General features: G+C 43.4%; 2 protein-coding genes across 2 annotated transcripts in view; both read right to left on the reverse strand.

The window, feature by feature from the left end:
* Window positions 1–7,820, reverse strand: part of xpo4 (exportin 4) — a 39,302-nt gene extending 31,482 nt beyond the window's left edge. The window contains 5 exon segments of the mRNA XM_024008830.2: window positions 4,982–5,120; window positions 5,273–5,345; window positions 5,348–5,404; window positions 6,026–6,131; window positions 7,739–7,820. Of these exon segments, the coding sequence (XP_023864598.1) occupies window positions 4,982–5,120; window positions 5,273–5,345; window positions 5,348–5,404; window positions 6,026–6,131; window positions 7,739–7,804 (441 nt within the window). The 5' untranslated portion in view covers window positions 7,805–7,820.
* An 8,197-nt stretch (window positions 7,821–16,017) lies between these two features.
* LOC111978647 (serine/threonine-protein kinase LATS2-like) overlaps window positions 16,018–24,460 on the reverse strand; it is a 23,899-nt gene continuing 15,456 nt past the window's right edge. The window contains 15 exon segments of the mRNA XM_070448625.1: window positions 16,018–16,149; window positions 16,152–16,265; window positions 16,268–16,422; window positions 16,424–16,626; window positions 16,751–16,800; window positions 16,803–16,833; window positions 16,835–16,857; window positions 16,964–17,075; window positions 17,077–17,133; window positions 17,232–17,311; window positions 17,314–17,353; window positions 17,356–17,598; window positions 17,735–17,977; window positions 18,344–19,866; window positions 20,505–20,637. Coding sequence (XP_070304726.1) covers window positions 16,103–16,149; window positions 16,152–16,265; window positions 16,268–16,422; window positions 16,424–16,626; window positions 16,751–16,800; window positions 16,803–16,833; window positions 16,835–16,857; window positions 16,964–17,075; window positions 17,077–17,133; window positions 17,232–17,311; window positions 17,314–17,353; window positions 17,356–17,598; window positions 17,735–17,977; window positions 18,344–19,866; window positions 20,505–20,637 — 3,054 coding nt within the window. The 3' untranslated portion in view covers window positions 16,018–16,102.

Below are 24,460 nucleotides of genomic sequence, written 5' to 3' on the forward strand. Positions count from 1 at the left end.
ATGCATGCTTGTCCCAACCCAAGTTTTGACAACTGAATGGGAACTTGCCTGCCCACCCATTTGATCGATGCCAAATACATTGGATTGACAACTAAAAGAAATATGATAACTGTTGATAAGTCATTCAAGTTCAGCATAGTTAGCTAGAAAGCAAAGCGATTCATATTTCTTGCTAGCAAACAAATGACACCTGTATTTCTAGCTGTAGCCACGAAAAATGATATGGGGGGGGAAATGTGTCACTCCAACCGCCTCTCAGCATTTTGTATTATTCTGTACATACATCCAGGACACTACATTTAGTATGATATGTTATGATATGTATTCATTTGTGGATGTCCATCACCCATTTCGTATGATGTTACGAATTACAATTCGTATTATACGTTAGGAATTTGCAAAGGGTTCAATATGTTACGAATTTGCTAACCTTAGCTAGGCTAGGGGTTAGCGGTTTGGGTTAAGGTTGGGGAAGAGTTAGCTAACATGCTAAGTAGTTGCAAACTAGCTAAAAAGTAGCCAATAATTGAAAAGTTGCTAATTAGCTAAAATGCTCAAGTCTGTGATGAGATTCAAACTCTCAACCTTTGGGTTGCTAAACGTTCGCGTTATATGCCCACCCATCCACTCTACTTTTGTTTTAGCCTTAGGTAACCATCTGTCTTATGTAACCTTACCAAACGTAACATATCATACTAATTTGAGTGTCCCGGATTTACATTTATCCCACTCCTTCAATGACATGACATCCTCCCGGCTGCTAGCTAGCTAAAGTTAGGCTCCGTGTTTTTAGCTTGGTAAATAAATAGCTAGCTACATATAGAGATACGCTAGCCCAGAGGTGTCAAACAATCAGCGCACGGGCCATATTGAAAAAACACAACACATTTTCCGGCCAGGCATAGCCTATTTGTTTATACATTTTTTTTTAAGCATAACTGGGACCCAAACTGGCCATTATTATTAGAAAAAATGTGTCCCTTTATAAATGTCCACTAGTAAATGCTGTATAACATTTTAACATATTAAAACATAAATAATACTTATCCAGTCTTTGCTGCTATGCTTGCATATGTGCATAATATGCTGCTACCCTAATCAAAAAGTATTTAATAACTCCAAACAACAAAACGGAGCTATAAGTTGATTTTACATTTCAACGGTTTTCATTTGTTTGCACTGCATGGATCACGGGTGCGGTTGAATGCAGCATTGCTGTATGATGCACTTAAAATGTATTGTAGTTGAGTAGCCAGCCTAGGCTACTGTTCAAATGTTGCTGTAATAGGTCTACGTGTTTCTCCTTTGCATGGTGTTTTGTTGCAGGATTTTTTTGGGGGGGTTAGTCATTGTCAAGCTTTGCAAACCGAAGCTAGACTGCAACATTTTAGTAGCCTAGCTAGGAATGTGGAATGTGTCTGTACACGTTCCCTCCGCTGCTCGCCTGCTCGCTGTAAACAGGACACACAAAAGCAACGCAATTGAAGTTGAATTCACCGATGCGAGCGCAGGCGGTAATTTCATAAAGGTGATGACTCACTCAACTGTTGACTCATTTATACTCGCTTGTGTGTCCTATTCGGCCCATGGGCCTTGACACATGTGCCCTAGCCTATTAGCCTCGTTATGACTGACTTGTGATCATTGCCCTTGCTAGCTTGATTGTATAGACATTCCCAGCCTTAGTTACAGTCGTCCGTTTTTGTTCAAAATATTGAGTCATTGTAAATGAAACATTGCATCCCGAAAGGGTGGAGGCAGTTAACAATGTAAACGACCAGCTGTGATTTACAACCTGAAATCAATATTTTTTCGAACTGCTAAGAAATGTAATGGTGAATTGTATTAATCATGCATTGAACTGTATCCATCTGTTCTGCCAACAATGCCTTAGTGTACGTCATGGAATGTTGACTCAAATAAAACCTATTTTTAAAACCTCTTCTAAAGTTGTTTTTGTAGCATAAAGTGGGATTTAAAAAAAAAAATGATATTATGATTGTCTGTTTCATATCTGCAAAGTAGTTAAAACGCTGTCAGTTCCACTTTAACTAATTCATTACCATTATTCATTGTACTTTCTATGGGAGAATACAAATATAATCAACACAAGATATCATGTTGCCCACATTAATAACACATTTTTCAATTAATATATACATTTCCCTGTTATCATGCGGCAAAAGTCAAATCCATTTTAAAAAAGGGAGAGAGCAACAAAAATAAAAATACTGTGTTTACAATTTCAGCGCCTTTAAAAAAAATGTTTTAACATGTGGGCCATTTAAATTCTTCCCACCCACTCAGGTCTTTGTAGCCTATTAGCTGGGGAGCAAATAAAAAACGAATCCTCCAGATCATAGAAATCATTATGTAGTCTTGTTCACTTGTCAGTTCATTACTTAAACAAATAGATTATGGCTATAGCCTACCAATTAATGGGTTGTCATTTAGGCTCAATAGCCAACAGTCATTAAAGTGTTATTCATTTAGACAGATCGCTTGAGTGGTGCTGTGATTGTCTTTTCAATAGGTGCGTGAGTGAAGGCATTAACAACACATGCCTTTATTTTTTTGTGTTTTGGTGTGGTGGGGTGTAATAGTCCATCATTCACCCAATTTCAGTCGCCTAAACAGTTCAATAGTCCAGTGCCCTATCTGTCATACATTGTCTGTTGGGAGGCTGTCCTGTAGTCTATACAGTGGTAAGGGTAGGCAACAACACATCTGCCACACTGATCCTCAACACTGGGGCCTCTCAGGGGTGTGTGCTTAGTCCCCTCCGTAACTGTCTGTTCGCCCACGACTGCTGTGGCCAAGCACGACTCCAACACCATCATTAAGTTTGCTGACGACAACTGTGGTAGGCCTGACCACTGACAACGATGAGACGGCCTATAGGGAGCAGGTCAGAGACCTGGCAGTGTGGTGCCAGGACAACAACCTCTCCCTCAATGTTGGCAAGACAAAGGAGCAGATCGTGGACTACAGGAAAAGGCAGGCCGAACAGGCCCCCATTAACATCAACGGGGTTGAAGTGGAGCGGGTCGAGAGTTTCAAGTTCCTTGGTCTCCACATCACTAACGAACTACCATGGTCCAAACACACCAAGACTGTTGTAAAGAGGGCACGACAACCCCCTTTCCCCCTCAGGAGACTGAAAACATTTCACTACACTCACAGGCATTTCGCTACACTCGCATTAGCATCTGCTAATCATGTGTATGTGACCAATAAAATTTGATTTTAAGATTTGGCATGGGTCCCCAGAAAGTTCTACAGCTGCACCATTGAGAGCATCCTGACCGGTTGCATCACCGCCTGGTATGGCAACTGCTCAGCATCTGACCGCAGGGCGCTACAGAGGGTAATGTGTACGGCCCAGCACATCACTGGGGCCAAACTTCCTGACATCCAGGAACTATATACTAGGCGGTGTCAGAGGAAGGCCTAAAAAAATTGCCAAAGACTGCTACTACACGGCAAGCGGTACCGGAGCACCAAGTTTAGGACAAAAAGGCTCCTTAACAGCTTCTACACCCAAGCCATAAGACTGCTGAACAACTAATCAAAAGGCCATCCGGACTATTTACATTGCTGCCACTCACTGTTTATTATCTATGCATAGTCACTTTATAAATTACCTCGACTAACCTGTACCCTCGCACATTGACTCGGTACCCCCTGTATATAGTCACGTTATTGTTATGTAATTTTCTTGTGTTACTTTTTGATTTTGTTACTTTATTTAGAAATAGTAAAAATATATATATAAAAAAATACTTGAACTGCATTGTTGGTTAAGGGCTTGTAAGTAAGCATTTCATTGTAAGGTCTACTACACCTGTTGTACTCGGCGCATGTGACACAATTTGATTTGAGTTCATTCATTGACATTTCCACCGTTCTCCTTGTCCAGGTTATCCAGGAATCGGGTAGCTTCTTTTGCTAATTTCAGTGTGATGTTTATTTTCTTCCATTTGACCCATAGTTGTGCGGGGTACACCAGAAAGAAAGTGATTCGTTTTTCCCATTGCTTTTTCTTTCAAAGGTTGAATTCTCTGCACTTCATGTAGAGGTCTCCGCTCATGTCGACGTTGATCCAATAGCCCTCATACATCAAAGGTCCGACTCCTGACGTTTTGGCTTGGAAGGCCAGTGGTAGAACTTTCTTTGTTCCTATATTTAAGGAACTTTGCGATGATGGCCCTTTGTTTGCTGCTCGTGTCCCCTTTCGGCCCGCCTGTTCGATGTGCTTGTTCAATTGTGGGAGCCCATGTGAAGTTCTCCTGGCCCAGTAGTTGTGGCTTTACCTTTTCCAGGAATGTTTCCGTTCCGGTTGTTCCACAGCTTTCTGGGAAATTTACGAAACTAAGATTTGAACGGCGACTGAATTCCTCCATCCCGTTTAATCTTTCAGTAAGCCTCACGATGATGTATTTTTGTTCAGCCACGGTTTTCTGGAGATTTTCTTGTGAGATTTTCTCCAGGGTTAACCTGATTTCCATCTCCTCCGTGTTTGCCCAGTCCAGTCATAACAGTTTAGATTTTTTTGACATTGGATATTTTCTTAATCTGCTTAGACAGTTTTGTCATTGGCAGTGCAAATGTCTGTTAGTATTGCCTCTAAACTCACTTTAGTTGAGTCGTCAGCTACTTGGTCCATGGTTGTGTTGTTTCGCTGTTTGTCTCTATTTCTCTATATAGTATTTTCCATAACATGCAGTTACCAAAATAACATTTCAGTTATTTCTTGACTTTAGAGTTGAGTTCTTTCCTATTTAAGAGGCATATTTTAGTAAAGAAATGGAATGCCAAACGGATCACCTTCAACTGACTACCTCACGGTCACCATACCGGAAATTATATTTTCTATGTTTGACATATTACGTGACAGGACTTTGATAATCATAGTGGAGTCAAGAATACATGTCTCGCTTGCGCCGGGGATGAGTTCACGAATCAGGCCTGTGTTTCTTACCACTGTGGGGTTGCCGCTGCTGATGAGCTGGCTGACTTCGTGGAAGATGCCTTTACAGTTGATGGACTTGTCCAGAGAACCTCTCTTTACTATGACGGCTACAGCCAGCAGGATCTGCTCCCGGACATACTTCTGCAGACTGGGGGAGGGAGAGAGGAGAGACTGCATGAGGTGAGAATTGCGAATAACCGGAGAAAGTCTCCGGAAATGAAAGCGGGCCTTCACATCTGGGAACTCCATTGCACCCCCCCACCCCCCCCCCCCCCTTAACACACACACACACACGCCTACTTGGGTCTCTGTAAGACGTAGGTGAGGAGGAATGTTCGGAGCGACTCGATGCTGGCCTTCTCCAGCAAGAGTCCACCGCCTCCATGACGGCCGTGGCTGCCTGGAACAGCACATAGTCTACCTTACTGGTCTCTGTGTAGGGAGAGACAAATTAATCACAGAGAGACTGAATTACAGGTCTCTGGGGGGAGAGACAAATTAATCACAGAGACAGACAGAATGACAGGTCTCTGTGGAGGGAGAGACATTAATCACAGCGACAGACAGAATTACAGGTCTCTGTGGAGGGAAAGAAATTAATCACAGAGACAGAATTACAGGTCTCTGTGAAGGGAAAGATTAATCACAGAGACTGAATTACAGGTCTCTGTGGAGGGAGAGAAATTAATCACAGAGACAGAATTACAGGTCTCTGTGGAGGGAGAGAAATTAATCAGACAGAATTACAGGTCTCTGTGAAGGGAGAGAAATTAATCAGACAGAATTACAGGTCTCTGTGAAGGCCGTGAAGGGAGAGATTAATCAACAGAAAGACAGAATTACAGGTCTCTGGACACACATGCACATAGCACATACACAGTATCACATGTATCTGTGGGAAAACACAGCACTCAAACATAAGTTAATGAGTTCACAAAACAAAAAACAGTGAAACTACTAACCAATCTCAGGAGATACAGCAGATAACACAAACACTAAGTAACACACAAACAAACATTGAGTGTTTTGAAGCATTTGTATAGTGATTCTTACCTAAGATGTGCTTGCAGACAGCGAAGGGTGATTTAGACTTCCTGAAGGAGAGAAATATGTGCTCTGCATGCTGCCTCTGTTCTGCATTGACCATGGACGGCGGTGCCTAAACACACACACACACACACACCATTAGTGTACAGTCAATTATTACACCACATCTAAACTACGTACAGTAAGTCTCACACACACCACTTTAAATTATTCCCACAGATGGACAGCTAAGCATACACAAGCAGTCAGCCAATGAGTGTGGCTATAATTCAGCTCTGCAGGAAAATCACATTCCAGGTAAAGCCTAATTGCAGTAAAAGCAGCTCTCTGACTCGGCAGCCAGCAGGAGAAAAAGACCCTTTATCTGTCCTGACCACAGGCACGACAGGGCCTTCCTTCCCCCAACCCTCCTTCCCATGCCCAACCCTTCCCCCTACCACACACACACACACACTAGAGCTGACATTTGTTTAGAAACTCAATTTTAACCTGGAAGGTGTTATAAGGGTAAAGTCGAGCGCACCGTAAAGGTGCATAAGGGTAAAAGACTGGAGTTTCAATGCACTTTGTCATTAACTCATGTCTAATAAAACATCAGCCTATTTCTGGAGAGCAGAAACATAACAAAACACTATTAGTGAGGCCTGATTATAATAGTAGTAATAAATGAATACGCATCGAATATAATTAACTTGGCCAAATAGTTATGATTTCTTCGAATGAGAGGGAATCAAGGTAATGGGCACGAGCTCCCCAGAGCACTTCAGTCACCAAGCATGAGGGTGAGTATTATTTGTGGAACGTTCCATCAGGAATCTGTACCAAAAACCAAAGTACAATGTTGCCAACAAACAACGCATACAAAGTATCACCATCAATTCACCTAACGTTAGCTAACTAGCTGCCGAATAGGCATCAACTCACCACGTAGCTTATTCTTAATGTTTGTCCATAGGCTACCAGATACATTTTTCGGAATAAACGTGGTGAGTGAAAACTTAATGAAACAGCCCACTCCCTACCCAGTATCTTATTCGGCTGCTATACAACTTTGTATGCGTTGTTTGTTGGCACCCTTGTTATTTACGTTTTTAGAACAGATTCCTGTTGGAACGTTCCACAAATTATACCCACCCCCAAGTATGGTGCTTGACCAAGTGTGTGATCCAAGAACTTTTAGCCAACACCTGGTTAGCTAATTGTTTCCAATATATGACTTTTATATTTTACTAAAACTGGGTTTTATAATTTATTCAGGGAGTTGAGACAGCGCCCTACTTGACTGATGCATCACGTTGGCCACAAATCGAGGGTAAAGTCAGTAACTACTAGCTATGGAACATGGAGAATCAACAGTGTCTAACGACGCCGTGCAATGGGAATGCTCACCGAACTGTCTATTGTGGAAGAAATACAACTACATATTGTATCAAACTAACTAAACAAGTGTGTGGGTCCCTGTAAACATGTGTATTCTACTAGTTAAGTTTTTAGGAAAAAATAGTCACAAGACACTGTCACACATCGCTAGTGGCTTTTGGGGGATGATGGCTATCCTATATTTTTTGCGGGATGGAGACATCACTGCGCCACGCATCGCGATCCTTTCTCAGAGAAATAACTGTGCCCGCTAAATCTCTCGCCGTCTCATAACTCTAAGTAAAACCCAGAACAAAGCACATACCAAAAAACACACAAAAATGAGATTATATTTCTCACCATTAAAACTTTGGCAGCGCTTTCCAGCTGTGAAATCACTTCTGGTGAACCGACCGCCGCCATCATGGTCCCTCTTCAATGACGCGCCATGCGCTGCATTGTGGGATTAAGCGGTACTCTTAGCCAATGAGTTCATGGACAGACTCTCTTGTCAGGCTGTTTAAGGATGGTGCGTGCCTCGTTGGAGGTTATGTAATCGAAATAGATAGCCATAAAATATTTAGAGTAAGGGTCTTCGTTTTTACAAGCCAAAGACGCTTGCAAACGTGATACCTACATTTTTTGTGACTATTCCTACCACCGTAGATCTCACCAAAAAACTTAACACAAATCATTTGAATCCTCATCTCAAAATGTCTGATTGAAAGCTTTTTACTCAACTTTTGACTAGAAAATGATTTGTACAATATTGATAAAGGTGGTAACTTGAACTACTAAACTATATCCCATTAGGCCTATTTATTAAGAATGTATAAATTACTTACCAGGGATCTATGTTACTACCTTTACCTTATCATAAATTATAGGTCCTCTGCGTTTATGATCAATTATTGGATGATTGATCATATACCCAGAGGACCTAATCTGTTGTTTTTGTTATGGTTGTCATAGCATAGGACACAAATGATATGCTTATGGAAGAAAAGTCATGTTGCCCGTATGGAAATGTCATTCCTTGCCCCACTAGCCTATCATAGAAAATATATTTTGTTACATGTGATTTTATAGCTTCAAATTATGATGTAAATTATTTCAATGAGGTATGTAAGTTATTAGAAAATATGTGGTCACGTTTTTTACAACTATGTAACAGCAATAGGCTTATGTCCAAATACCACATATTTTTGAACTATGTGACAGTTATAARCCTATGTCCAAAATGGAGTGTGCATGTCCTAATCTGAGCCCGCAACATCATCTGTTGCCATTTGATTTCAGCCTGTTATCTATTGTATGACTTCTGATTGTTCTATCTCATTGTTTCCTTCTGTAAAATAAGTATTTGATACCTCATAGTAGGCTAAATATATTTATTTTTGACATTGTCATCAATTCGTACATAATTATTGTTGGTGATAACTAGTTCTCCCTGAATATAATGCCTGTGTGGCATAGGACAGGCTGTGTGCTGGACTTCCTCTGCTGGTAAAAAGTTGCAATTACATTTATCTGAATTTCTATCCATCTACCACACATAAACCTTTTTCAATCAAGATGAATAACCTGCATAGATWTAAGTTGTAATCAACACCCATTTGAATATTTGACTGTATTGATCATCTTACCATTGATTAAATGGAAACCATGTTTCATCAAAAAATATTGCTCAACCTTTATAACACCTTCAGAGAGGTAGCCCACACAATGAAATTACAAAATTACAACTGATACCAAACCACTTTCTAGGTGTTCTCTGTATGAAAATATCTTGTTGCATTTCATTATAATCTGATACTGAATAAAATAATGCTCAGGTCTATATTTGAACACTCTCGTCAATGTATTGTTTGTATTTTCTAAATAAATATTATGGTGAGAATAAAATGCATGTCACAGTCTATGTCTCTATCTGCTGGAAATGAACAGTACGATCAGTAGAGTTGAAAAATAGATCCTATCAACTAGTTGTTCTCTGTGGATATTAACGTTTGGCACCAATTCCAATTCCAACACATTCAACGTATGAAAAATAATAATAAATAATATTGGAGACAGACACAATATTGATACAGTATTTGTATAGCTCCCTGTATACATGTTCCTATCCCAATTCAAACTCTCAGGGGTCATTCTAATGATCCAAAACAACACAAACTACCCAAAACAACCCACAACTACCCACAACGCTCCCCCAAAAAACAAAAGTACCACCCAAAACAACAATAACTACCCAAAACATAATTACTCCCCAAATACCCCCAAAATGCACAACTACCCAAAAACAGCTACATCAAACAACCCTACAGAACTAGTCTGGCTGACACCAAACTCAGTTTTCCTGACTTCAGAGTCTGGAAAGGCTCCTTGATGTTGTAGGCACAAAGTGTCGATAATGAAGGGGTTGTGCCTTTTCAAGCAACCAAGCAACTACAAAACCCAAAAGAACACCAAACTACCCAAAACAACACTAAACTCTACCCTTAATATTGTCTTATTTTCTTTTGCACATACAGTATGGCCTGTCAATCTTGCTGATGTGCGTGGACCTGTCACACTCCACACACACACCCCGCTCACGTAGACCCCAATGCAGAACTGCAGAGCCAATGAAGAACTAGTCCTAGTGTCCGTATCCCCATGGCTAGGACAAACGACTCTGAACCCTTTTATCCCTAGGAGCAGTAAACTGCACAACATGCAATCGGCACTTTTAAGTAGCCTGGGACTGAAAGAAGAGTCATGTGGACATTGTGACTTTGCACTGTATTTATCATGTACTGTATGTGCTATAACTACTGTAAACCCACCCACATATATAGCTCTGTTGTTTAATCTCAGTGCTCCTGAATGCAAGACAAATTCCTGTAAAAATAAAAAAATAAATGAACTGATCAGTATTTCACTTTTCTCAAATCAACAGACATACACTGAGCATACAAAACATTAGGAACCATTTTGACTCCAATGTTTCCCACAGTTTGTCAAGTTGGCTACATGTCCTTTTTTCTTGCCCATTCACCCTTTGAGTGGCACACATACACAATCCATGTCTCAATTGTCTCAAGGCTTAAAAATAACCTGTCTCCTCCCATTCATCTACACTGATTGAAGTGGATTTAACAGGTGACATCAATAAGAAATCATTGCTTTCACCTGGATTCACCTGGTCAGTCTATGTCATGAAAATAGCAGGTGTTCCTAATGTTTTGTACACAGTGTAATAACCACATCTACATTTTCTGCAAAAATTGTATAAGCCTAATATTCAAAGCCAACAAGAATCAATTGTATTATTCATTTAGACATAACATTGTTATGGGGCTTAGAAATTACAACACAAGTGGAAACTGGTTAATTTAATTTATACATATATTTTACATGTGAGGACAGTGAAAGCATTTTTACAAATTCTCAATTCATACATATGTAAAAAAGGAGATATATATGTTGTCAAAATTATACTGTCTATAATACTGCAGACAAGGATGTTTGAACATTAGCTCAGAGGAAATTCAAAAGAATAAAGATTTTTTTAAAGTATGTATATCTGTATAAATATATATATTCAAGAGTAACAGAATTGTATTATACATTAAGGAGTATCGAAGACATGAGAAACTCCCAAGGGTAAAAATACAAAAAGGTACAAGTATGTTACATCATGAGTCACCACATTAGATCTYAAATCAGTCAAAGATTGTCAGTCATCACTTTCAAAACTTAGATACAGGGAAAACACACGTCATCCAGGGCACACCTCACACACAAACACTCACAAACACTAGAAAACTAACTTGGTGAGCAGTTTCTCTATAAAGCTATTTCACTGAGTAGTCCATCCCGGTGAATGTGGATTGGCAATCCTACTTGCGTTGACAACGATGATCAAATGAAGTGAATTTGCAGCCCAATCCTAAAGACATGAGACACGTTCTAAAAATGTCAATTTCAATTCATTTTGTCATGCAAGTGAGCAAAAACACTATTGCCACATTTAAACAACAATAGTAATTGTTTAAAATATTCCACTCACATGTTGTCACAAATTTGATCTTTGAGATATGAGTGCACTCAATGTATAGGAATTGACATAAGGCAGAACTTGCAACTTCCTAATCCTTCCTAGTCAGTACAACAATCAAATATGGAATACTGTTGTACAGTTATTCAGTTGGACACACAAGACTGCATCAATAGCTGATTGTCAAAAAGCATATAGTTTAGAGATATTGGAGAAAATAAAGCATTTCCTGCATTGAGCAGTGCTCCACTGCATAACACAACACAATTAAGTAACACAAGCATAATATCAAATGGTCAAATGAACACATGGTCATTAGGATGCATTAAAATGTACCAATAATACATACAGTACCAGTCAAAAGTTTGGACACACCTTTCATTCAAGGGTTTTTCTTTATTTGTACTATTTTCTACATTTTAGAATGATAGTGCAGACATCAAAACTATGAAATAACACATATGGAATCATGTAGTAACCAAATAAGCGTTAAACAAATCTAAATATATTTTATATTTGAGATTCTTCAAAGTAGCCACCCTTGCCTTGATGACAGCTTTGCACACTCTTGGCATTCTCTCAACCAGCTTCATGAGGTAGTCACCTGGAATGCATTTCAATTAACAGGTGTGCCTTGTTAAAAGTTCATTTGTGGAATTTATTTCCTTCTTAATGCATTTGAGCCAATCAGTTGGGTTGTGACAAGGTAGGGGTGGGTAACAGAAGATAGCCCTATTTGGTAAAAGACCAAGTCCATATTACGGCAAGAACAGCTCAAACAAGCAAAGTGAAATGACAGTTCATTATTACTTTAAGACATGAAGGTCAGTCAATACGGAACATTTCAAGAACTTTGAAAGTTTCTTCAAGTGCAGTCGCAAAAACCATCAGGTGCTATGATGAAACTGGCTCTCATGAGGACCGCCACAGGAAARGAAGACCCAGAGTTACCTCTGCTGTAGAGGATAAGTTATTTAGAGATAACTGCACCTCAGATTGCAGCCCAAATAAATGCTTCACAGAGTTCAAGTAACAGACACATCTCAACTTCAACTGTTCAGAGGAGACTGCCTGAATCAGGCCTTTATGGTCAAATTTCTGGAAAGAAACCACTACTAAAGGACACCAATAAGAAGAAGAGATTTGATTGGCCCAAGAAACACGAGCAATGGACGAGCAGTGGAAATCTGTCCTCAGTCAATACGGAACATTCAATGTCAGTCAATACGGAACATTTCAAGAACTTTGAAAGTTTCTTCAAGTGCAGTCGCAAAAACCATCAGGTGCTATGATGAAACTGGCTCTCATGAGGACCGCCACAGGAAAGGAAGACCCAGAGTTATCTCTGCTGCAGAGGATGAGTTCATTTAAGTTAACCGCCTCAGGAATTGCAGCCCAAATAAATTCTTCACATAGTTCAAGTAACAGACACATCAACTGTTCAGAGGAGACTTTGTGAATCAGGCCTTCATTTATTTATTTATTTTATTTTATTGAACCTTTATTTAACTAGGCATGGTCGAATTGCTGCAAAGAAACCACTACTAAAGGACACAAATAATAAGAAGAGACTTGCTTGGGCCAAGAAACACGAGCAATGGACATAAGACCGGTGGAAATCTGTCCTTTGGTCTGATGAGTCCAAATGTTAGATTCTTGGTTCTAACCGCAATGTCTTTGTGAGATGCAGAGTAGGTGAACGGATGATCTCCGAATATGTGGTTCCCACCGTGAAGAATGGAAGAGGAGGTGTGATGGTGCATGCTGGTGACACTGTCAATGATTTATTTAGAATTCAAGGCACACTTAAGCAGCATGGCTTCCACAGCATTCTGCAGCAATATGCCATCCCATCTGGTTTGCGCTTAGTGGAACTATCATTTGTTTTTCAACAGGACAATGACCCAACACACCTCCAGGCTGTGTACGGGCTATTTGACCAATAAGGAGAGTGATGGAGTGCTGCATCACATGACCTGGCCTCCACAATACCCCGACCTCAACCCAATTGAGATGGTTTGAGATGAGTTGGACCGCAGAGTGAAGGATAAGCAGCCAACAAGTGCTCAGCATATGAGGGAACTCCTTCATGACTGTTGGAAAAGCATTCCAGGTGAAGCTGGTTGAGAGAATGACAAGCATGTGCAAAGCTGTCATCAAAGCAATGGGTGGTTACTTTGAAAATCTGAAATATATTTTGATTTGTTTAACACTTTTTTGGTTACTAGATGATTCTTCAAAGTAGTTATTTAATAGTTTTGATGTCTTCACTATTATTCTACATATAGAAAATAGTTTGAAAAAACTTGAATGAGTAGGTGTGTCCAAACTTTTGACTGGTAGTGTACGTTTTTGTCATTTGCCACCTGTTCTTGTAACATAGAGAAAGCTATTCATTCATATATTTTTCATTTTATAGCCAATCCTGCCTTGCTTTCGTTTTGTCTCTGACTCTGAAACGCATCTTTCTTTCTCTATCACTATGTCTGTCTCTTCCGCCCTACTCTCCTACACACAGGACCAGCCTGGTTGCAGAGTAGGAACGCTGCTGTCGTTATTCTGCACAAACACTGATCATCATCATCCTCATCATCATCATCATCATGCGGTGGATAGATACATACCAACATTCCTCTAGAAGGCACACAGTTCGTCACTTTCCAAACCAAACACACTGGCAATCAAACCCACACTTGCATAAAAGGAAAAAAGTACGTATAAATGAAATAATGTAAATAATAATAATATTAAATCACAATAATAAGCAGCATTGGGTCATGTAACTATACGGAAAATATATAAACCAATATAATGTATATTTGTACATAGCGTGTTTCAGTATTACAAGGTCAAAATGGTAATTGTAAGTGTTTAGAAAACTATATATCGTAATTTCTGTATTGCACATAGTCATACTATTACATATGTTTCTGACATAGAGTTTTCACATATGTCTCCATATGGACCGAGGAGACTGTGTGGACACTCCAATGTGTTAACTGTATAATACTGAGCGTGTGTTTGTAAGTGGTGGATTAGCAGGTAGGGCTTTTGTCAAGGAGGCTAAAATGCACTGCTCTTGGTGCCAGTAATGTCACTGTACATGACAGTCTTAGAGCAGGTGTAATGTATGTGTTGTGTGGAGACATGGATAGCCGTGACTGCTTAGCAAATATGTATGTAATCATGAGATCCATATCTGTAACAAAGCAATGATTACACACTTGCAGTCCACCTTCCTCAGAACTCTGCAAAATTAGCTCAATAAAACATAGTCATCATAATAATATTGAGAGTGGAATTGACAGACTCGATTAACAATGTCATCCATGTATCTGGCAGCTGGCACTTCAACCAAAGGAATTTGTTGTTGTTGCTACGAGTACTTACCAGTCACAAACATTCCCCTAGGTCTGATACTCAAAACAGAATGCTGAAGACATTTAGGGGTGAGTGGGAACAACACAAGTGGGCTTTATCCCACATCTCCTATTTGGAAAAAAAAGTTAGTGTGAAGCTAAAGGTAGGAGTCACAGCTGGGGAATGCCTAGACTTACATGTCAGACTCTAACTTTGAAAAATGCCGCGACTTACGCCGTGTGCACACAGGTTGCATTATTACATTGCCGTACGGTAAATTTTAAGTAGTCTTCGCAATCCATGCACCGCATCATAACAAAAATAATCATGCTACACATTAGCTACATATTAGCAACTTCTTCGGTGGATTATCTACTTCCGTTCCTGATACCGCACGGCAAAGCAACAGCACAAGTTGGAAAAATCCAACACATGCATGCAACACACTACACGCAGCGACAAGCATCGCAACCGAGTCCGGCAGATGAGTCCCAGAGGTGAGGATTGCCTCCCATTGAAATGAATGGACTTCTGTCGGAACGCATCCAGTTTACACAATCGGTATGCACAAGGCTTTARGTGGGTTAGCTGCAGAGGACAACCCCATTGCTTCCTCCTAAATTGTGTAGTTCAACCATCCTTTAAAGTGTTCATGTGCGCATGTGAATTTGTATTTTGGTAACTTACTTTGTCACAGCTGTGTGAGAAGTGTTGCACTCTTCCCCTCTACCACCAGCTAATTCAGTCCAGACCAACCTGAAGTCCAGGAAGTGTTTGTGTTTACTTCCTGGGGTAAGGCTAACCTGGAAGAAGAGATCTCTAAGACCCAAGGCGAAGGAATGGGATAGAGCACTAGGACCACGCATGGTCACGGTCCTAGTGTCAAACTCTTATCTGAACACTTTTGTAAACCTCCACAGCACAGCGGATACTTTAATTTCCATAGAAGACCTATCTGTTCCTGTTCTGATTAGTTTGCTTTCAGAACAGTCGTCTGGCTTCATTATCCCATCCCTAGTCCTTGTACAGTTAGTTGTTCTTGGTCCCAGATCAGGGATTCTTATTGTATTCTTTGCTCACGCTGGAGATTCCACACAGTAGTGTCTGAATTGTTAAACAGATGTCAGGTCGTCCTATTCTCAGTCTCTCAAACACACACACACAAGTATAGAGGCACACACACACACACACACCTCTGAGAAGAACAGCGGTAGATAAAAAGATAGGCAGCCAGGGCCCCAGGTGCTAAGTGTTGATTGTTGGAGAAGAGAGAAGGGGGGGGGGGGGGGTCATTGTTCAGAAAGCCAACAGTCTGGGCTCTTCTACACATACACAGGCTCCCCCTGCTCTTCCTCCTCCTCTTCCTCATCTCTTCCTCCTCAGGGCCCATGCTGCTGGCTCCGCTACTGCTGGGAGGCCCCTGGCTGTGGCTGATCTCAGGGGGCTTGGGGTAGCGGAAGGGGCAGCCGTTGTCGTCAAAAAACTGCGAAAGGTGAACTCGTAGAAGGCGTGCTCCGGGTGTTTCCCGTGTGGTGTGCAGAGGGTCTCCCAGGCCCGTGTGCTGTCCCCGCTGTCACTCCATGCCCCGGGACCCCCCTCCTCCTCCACTGGGTCGAAGTTGGATGTGTCCATGGGTGGGCTATCTTGGGCTGGTAGGGGGCGGGCGGGTGCGCAGGTTGCTGGAGAAGTCCATCTGGTCGAAGAAGGGGTGAGTCTTGATCTCGCCGGCGCCGTTGCTCCCAAGACGCTCCTCAGGGGAGCAGCAGAGACGGCCGATGATGTCGACAGCCTCTGGGCTGAGCTTAACCTGCGGGGGCACCTGCAGCGTGCTCTCCCAGTTTATCACCTGAAGAAGAAAGGGAAGGGGGAGACTGTGAGGAACAGTATGTTTTCAGAGCTACAATTGATTAGTTATATGGCATTTCCACATTCTGTAGTTTAGCTGAGCTGTGAGTCGACAGACTACTAACCTTTATCTGTGTCTCGGTGGGTGTCGGGGCCAGGAAGGGTGGGTGTCCACCAGCATCTCAAAGAGGATCACTCCCACACTCCAACCAGTCACACAGCTGGGTGTACCCTGCAGGGACAAGACCACACCGCTCACTAACAAAGACACAGATGTGGCTTCTTTATTTATCAAATGTATGACCACTCCATTCCTTCATGTCCAGTATTGCCCTCACCTTTGCGCAGCAGCACCTCAGGGGCGATGTAGTTGGGCGTGCCCACCAGGGAGTGTGCCAGGCAACGCTGGTGTTGCCGTGTTGCCCGCTGCTCCAGGGTCTGCAGCCGGTCCGCCACAACGACAGTTGGACACGTCATCCCAGAAGTCACTGGGCTCCATGCTGTCTGCCTGATGTGCTCCCTGGAGAAAGGAAAGGACATTACATATCGATCATATCATATCAAGTAAAAGCTGTCTATACAACAGCATATACACAGTGCAAAAACTTGTCCTTTGTCTTTCCCCTGCTCACCTTTTCTGATAGTACTTGAGTTGTGTGTCCAGCGGAAGCCAGTGCAGAGGCCAAGTCAGTCAACTTGATGTGTCCGTCCAGGTCGATGAGGAATGTTTGTCAGGCTTGATGTCGCGGTGGATGAAGCCCATCTTGTGGACACTCTCGATGGCCAGGGTCAGCTCAGCCACGTAGAAGCATGCCAGCGGCTCGGGGAAGACGCCCATGCGGATCAGCAGGCTCATCATGTCTCCCCCGGGGATGTAGTCCATGACGAAGTAGAGGCTGTCACGATCCTGGAATGAGTAGTACAGACGCACCACCCACTCGTTGTCTGCCTCCGCCAGGATGTCACGCTCAGCCTTAGAGTTAGAAACACTTTATTGTCCAGTCCACACAAAATGTGGAAATGTGCCTTTGGTGTCACAATAATATTGACATATCATGGAAACATCATCAGGAGCATCTCTTCAGCATGATCATTTGGATTCATCTTACCTTGACATGGGCCACCTGGTTGCGATTGAGCACGTCCTTCTTGCGCAGCGTCTTCATGGCGTACAGGGCTCCCGTGTCCACCTTGCGGGTCAGGCACACCTCGCCGAAGGCCCCGATGCCCAGTGTCTTGATCTTGACAAACATGGCCTTGTCCATTTTGGCACGGCGCAGACGGTTGTAGTTGGACTCCTTCTGGTTCAGCATCTTCCTCATCTGCTCCTGCTCGGCCTCTGATAGGCCAGCCTGGAGGATGGGGAAGAATGTAGAAATAAAGAGGATACGTCGCCCTGGTAAAATCCTGTATATATGTGCCTTATTACAATGATATTATATTTTATATATCTTGAAGTGTTTTATGTTTTGAATGTCTCCATCAACTGTTAATATAAGTCACTAATATATTACCTCACTAATAAAATGCTTTATTTTTTGTGTATTTCATTACAGTCTCAAAAGGAGGTCAAAAGGACTGAACCCTGAGTAAATGTTTTTCTAAATGTTTTGGACAAGCTGTTCTAGGTATTTAGGGTAATCTAGCTGTTGTCTACAACACAGGTCCTCAGGGATAATTCTTCAGATTCATAATCTTTAGGTCTCTCCCTGTCTCACCTTGGACATCTCCTGCTCCAGCTGTAGCCTGCGGTTCAGTTTTTCCTGGTGGGTCTTCATCACATTCTCCACATGCTGCTCCATGTAGAACTTGAAGGCGAAGGGTGAGTAGCTTTTAATGCGCGATTCCCTCTTCTCCTGATCACGCCCGTTCTTCCTCACCGGCACCGGCGATGTCTGGATCTGCTTCTTGTCCTTCACTGCCTTCTCTCCTTTTCCAGACTTGGTCTTCTCTTTCACCTGGCTCTCTTCTGCCTTTCCCCCTCCTCCTCCACTGCCACCGTGTGGCCTAGCAGGGGTGTTGAGGTCTGAGGCCTCCAGGGGCCCTGCCTCTGAAGAAGCACCAGATATGAGCAGGGTTTTGGGGTAGGGGGGTGGTGGACAGCGGGGCTCCTGAGCAGGCTCCAGAGCGTAGGCCTCTTCAGGCATGTAGGCGAGGGGCTCAGATGCTTCCTGAGCAGCCAACCAGCCAGGGTGACACGGCCCCACAGCTGTCTTCGGCTCGGGCCTCATCACCCGGATGCTCTTCACCGGCTGCTGGATGGGGGGCGACGTCACCGCCGTGATGGTGTTGGGTGGACCCAGGGATGGGTCCTGCTTGCCGGGAGCTGGAGGTACCAAAGTGGGCCGGACGTTGTTGGGGGGCGCTGAGCGGTTGTTAAAGGAGTTGGTCCTGCTGGGGACCCGCACCTCTCCCCGGAATGGCCCCTGAGGCTGGGGCTGCCTGGCTGGAGGGCCCCCCTCAGGCCCCTGGGCCCCGGCCCAGTGGTGTTGGTGCTGCTCGTACAGGTCCAGGTTGAGACTGGCTCTGGAGGGCGTGAGCAGGCCCTGGGGGAGGTCAGAGAAGTCTGGCCCCATGGCAGCGGCAGCTCCACCGGGCGAGCGGGACATCATGTGGACCTGGTGTGAGGTGGGGCTGGACTGCCGGGGGTGTGAGTGGGGCGGTAGGTACAGGTTAGGGGGGTACCCTCCCCCGTTCTGGCCCATGGCCCCTTTAACCTGCATGTTGACGTAGTTGTCGGGCGCCAGCGGTGGCATCTTGTTCTGGAAGGATGCGCTCCTCTTGATGCCGTAGCCCGAGGGCTCCATCATGTGAGGCCGGCCGTGGCTGTAGTCGTAGTGGGGTACGGGGATGGGGCCTCCTGGTGCCTGGGGCTGCAGGGGCTGGCCAGGGACGCTGTAGCCAATCATGGCCTGCTCCATGCTGCCTGGGTAGGCCTTTTGCGGGGCACCTGGGGGGTACATGGGGTTCCCTGGATTGTTCTGGGCGGCCATGGATGGAGGGTAGGCTCCAATACTGGGCGGGCGTCCCATGGGGTTAACCATGGCAGGGCCCTGTGCTGTGCCCGAGGGGGGGATCATGTAGTTCATGACAGGAGGGGCACCCATGTAGGGCCCCTCTGGCCCATAGCCAGCACCCTCATACATCGGTGCCCCCATCTGGTGGTAGGGAGGCATGGCACCCTCACTTGTTCCCTCCAATGGTGGTCTGTGGTCCATTGAGTTTGCCATGCCCCCTTTGCCTGTGGACAGAAATTATAGTGGTGAGTGAGTTGTCTGGCAAGATGGCGCCGATAGAGATTTCAGCTTCGCTTGAAGTCCTTAGGAAACTGTTGTTTTTTAATGTATTATTTCTTACATTGTTAGCCCAGATAAACCTTAAGTGTTATTACATACAGCCGGGAAGAACTATTGGATATCAGAGAGACGTCAACTAACCAGCACTACAACCAGGAATACCACTTTCCCAAAGCGGCCATCAGATTGTTAAACAGCCATCACTAGCACAGAGGCTGCTGCCTACCTACAGACTTGAAATCGTTGGTCACTTTAATAAATGGAACTATCTATTTTTTACTATCTATTGCATCTTAGCTGCTTTGTCACTGCTCATCCATATATTTTATACTTACGGTATATATTCTCATCCCATTTCTTTACTAGATTGTGTGTATTAGGTTTTGTTGTGGAATTGTTAGATATTACCTGTTAAATACAGCTGCACTGTCAGATCTAGAAGTATAAGCATTTCGCAAGACTCACAATAACATCTGCTAACCATGTGTATGTGACCAATACAATTTGATTTGATTTCATATGCTTATTGCAATTTAAACTCTCTGTGCATATATTTAGAATATATGTGCATGGGTTGTGTTACCTGGCGAGGTCTGCTTGATAATCCGGACGATGAGTTCATTGCGTGGGTCCAGGTATCCCATCTTACTGATGTACTCCAGAGCAGCCTCAATGTTTCTGCTGCCCGTCTGCTTCAGAGCCCGCACCGCCATTTCCTGGTGGCAAAACAACAAATAATGGTGTCTAACAGACATTATAAACTGGGTGGTTCGAGCCCTGAATGCTGATTGGCTGACAGCCGTGGTATATCACGGGTATACCACGGTTATGACAAAACATTTATTTTTACTGCTCTAATTACGTTGGTAACCAGTTTATAATAGCAATAAGGCACCTCAGGGATTTGTGGTATATGGCCAATATACCACGACAAAGGGCTGTATCCGAAGAACAGCCCTTAGCCGTGGTATATTGGCCATATACCACACCCCCTCGGGCCTTATTGCTTAATTAAGTAAATCAATGTGACTGATGAAGATCGTCCATCTCATTTTGGGGAACAGATTGCATTGTCTCTATTATTTTAGAGCTAAACAGTGTATAGTGTCTTCTATTGTCATTGTCTCTTCTATTGTAACCCACGCACACATCAGGTGACGATAAAAACAGCCCCCCAGCAGGCATTGCACCTGCATCCTCTTCTCCTGGGGTCATGCACCAGCCACTTCCTGAGCCTGCCTCTCACACACACACACAACAACAAAGAACACAGAGAACTGAGAACATACAACCTTTAACATTCTTTCAATATTCCAATAGTAGGCCATTTTTATGACAAGGACCTCTACAGTGATAGTTCAGCACCATACTCCAGTACTTATTTTAGTTTTTGTATAATGATCATGCAGGTTATCCTGCTATTTTCACACTGGCTGATAGGCAGAGTACAAATAACAACAGGCATTCAACATCAGTGAGTGAGAGGTGAAAATAAACATGACAAACGCTGTGACCGTTCTTTAACTAGGCGACAGACACCTACATGAGGAAATATCCCTGAATAGCATATGACCTCACTCGAAATGACCCTCAGTCAAGACAGGCATTCAGCCCACACCGCCTCCACCCGTCAGTTAGAGAACTCAAACCAAATACTACTGCTCATCTGAAATGGCTACCTAACGTTGTTGTTTAAAACATATACATTAAATCAAGGAAATAAACTAGTGCCAAGGCAATTTTCAAAAGTGGACTGAAGTGGACTTTAAACTAGTTTAAACGGTGTAATGCAGCCATTCCGTGTCCACAGATTCTGAGACCGACCGGGTGCTTTCATTTGCAGGGAGGAAACTTAGTCGAACATAAATGTGTTTAAAAAAAGGGCTGCATAGCAACAGTGTGCACATTCAGCTCTCGGAGCCAGGAAACGCTGGAGCCACAGATGTTCTACACATTCTGTGTGTTTGTGTGTGTGTGTGTGTGTGTGTGTGTGTGTGTGTGTGTGTGTGTGTGTCCATCTGAGAGTGGGCCTGCCAATACGACTGAACCAAAATACACTCTTTCCCTCCCTCCCTCTCCCTCACTCATAAGACACACACATTTGCACACACACATTAGCGCTGCTCACATACTAGCACACACACACACACGTGCATGCACTCGCACACACAGGAAACCAAATATAAACATTCATGTCTGTTTATGGTCACTCTATGGTGACTGGCCTGGGTCTGTGTGTTGGATTCCACCATAGCTAAAGGAGAGTGCTGACTAGATGCCTGGTTTCCATGCTAATGTGGAAGCTTTACTCCCTCAGAAACCTCCATCTCTCTTTTTCTCTCCCCCTTATCCTTTCCTAAGTTTATTTCTCTCTTGCTCACTTTCTCGCCCTTCCTCTCTGTCTATTGGTTTTCTCGCCCCCTCCCATCCTTTTCTTTCCTATTCTCTCTCCCCTTCCCTCTCTACTCTGTGCCGAGACTGAAACTGGGTGGAGGCTGACTGCTGTGGACAACCTGGTGGTGCGTTGCGTTCCAACTCTGACCTCCAATGTCATGGTGACAGATGTTCAACATTCCACAAGCCAGGAAGCAAAGAATTCCAGATATTTGGAAATCTGTACATTACATTACATTTTCAACAATGCTTTTTCTGATAAAAATTAGTTCATTGCATCCGCCGTGGAGCCCAGTTTCATAATATTACCATATGTCCCAGCTGCTTGCCGTAGTTTCGAAGTAATCACGAAAAACAGGCCTTATTTTAGGGCATTTTTCACCCTGCCAGCTCCTATTAGTTCTATTGAGCACCGTGGCACCAACTCACCTTCCGAACGTTCTATTCCCAGCTTATTGTTCTACGTCGCAATGCCTGCTTTGCTATTGTTGGCAATGAGACCTGCCCAAGTTGCTGGTAGTTAAAATGTAAACAACATCTAAAAATTACTCCTGGAACTCTGAGATCGTCCCATTGTTTCCTATAGGGAAATATAGGTATATTTCGCAATGTGTATATTTAGATTCTTTCAAATTGGACACCATTTTAATCGTGAGAATCTCCTTTTTCTAATTATGTAAGGCTCGGCAGCGTACTCCATTGTCATCGATCGCTAGACCAGAATTATTTTCCATACTTCCTCGTTATGCAGACATAAGCACACTTGGCACCATCTAGGTGCGGATGTTTACTTTCTACACAAGGTGTTATTTTTCAGTTTCGTCCTAAAAACAGATTGTAGTGGTAAAATAAAAAGGGATACATTTTTTGGTGCCATTTAGGCAAAATGGAATTCTAAGCATCAGAAGTCAGAAGAGGCTCTGCAAACGTTTCATTCCATTAATTTGCTATGGGTTTGCATTAGTGTTTCAACTTAGCCAACGTTCTTTTGCCATTTTTCAGCCTTGGGTGAATTTTGACTCGTTCTATTGTCCAGCCTACCATTTCTCTTCTTCCCCCTCTCTTTCTCGGTCTCTCGCTTACTCTCTCCTCTCTGTATGTTTGTCTTCTTGACTCTTATGTGGCTTCCAGCCTACAATATCCTCCGCCACATTTGCACCCTTGTCATAATGGTTACAGCCACAAGCCAAGGAGTTATCCCAAACACAATCACATGCCAAAACATCTCGGACGGCACTGACAGTAGGCACACACACTCAACTCTTACTCTGAGAGGAAGGCTGTTTTTTTATATTTGTTTTATCTTTGACCTAATTCTGCAACACATTCCACTATGGGAAATGAAACCCATATGGGAGACCTTTAGAGAGCGGAGTCTGGATGGACAGGCCGAGAGAGAGTGACATCAATAGGCCTCTGGAACAACAGATAGTGCTCCGCCATCTTCTCCTTCTATTAATCAAACACACACACACACACACACACACACACACACACACACCACACACACACACACACACAAGGCCTATGTCACGTCCTGTTAACCTCATCGTTAAATAAACGCGGCAGCCACGTCGTTTCATACGTCGGCGGCTTAGCGTGCATAAGATTCCTGTCTCCATTCCATTTCGCGCGGCTGGCCGGACGACCTATAATACAGTAATACTGGAGCCGCTGTACACATGAAGGAAGGACGGTGGCAGAGGAGAGGAAAGAGCTGCTCCACACTCCGGCGGTCCCCCCCCGCTTCCCCACCAAAACATTCCCTCCTTTACGGTGATTATGTAACGCGCCGCATCGCTGTGTAACTTGTGGCTGGAGGAGGAGAGGAGGCGGCGCGTCTGGTAAGAATCAGGCCAGCGGGCCCTTGGGGGTGGAGGTGGGTTGAGACCAAATGGGCCACTCACTACGGCGGCCATTACAGCTGTGGAATGTTGGGAAAACAAGGGCCCACGCTCAGTGGTCTGCTCAGTGGACACAGCCCTAGTACAAACACATACTCACAGTGACAGGTGACTGCCGCATCGCTCATTGAGACACCATTACCTATAATCCATCAGTGTCAAAATCAGTAGGCAGGAAAAGAGAGAAATGTTTTGCCTGTACAATATAAACTTATTTTATATATAATTTTTTTTTTTTTTT

This window comes from Salvelinus sp. IW2-2015, linkage group LG2 (assembly GCF_002910315.2).
Source record: "Salvelinus sp. IW2-2015 linkage group LG2, ASM291031v2, whole genome shotgun sequence".
NCBI classification, from domain to species: Eukaryota; Metazoa; Chordata; class Actinopteri; order Salmoniformes; family Salmonidae; genus Salvelinus; species Salvelinus sp. IW2-2015.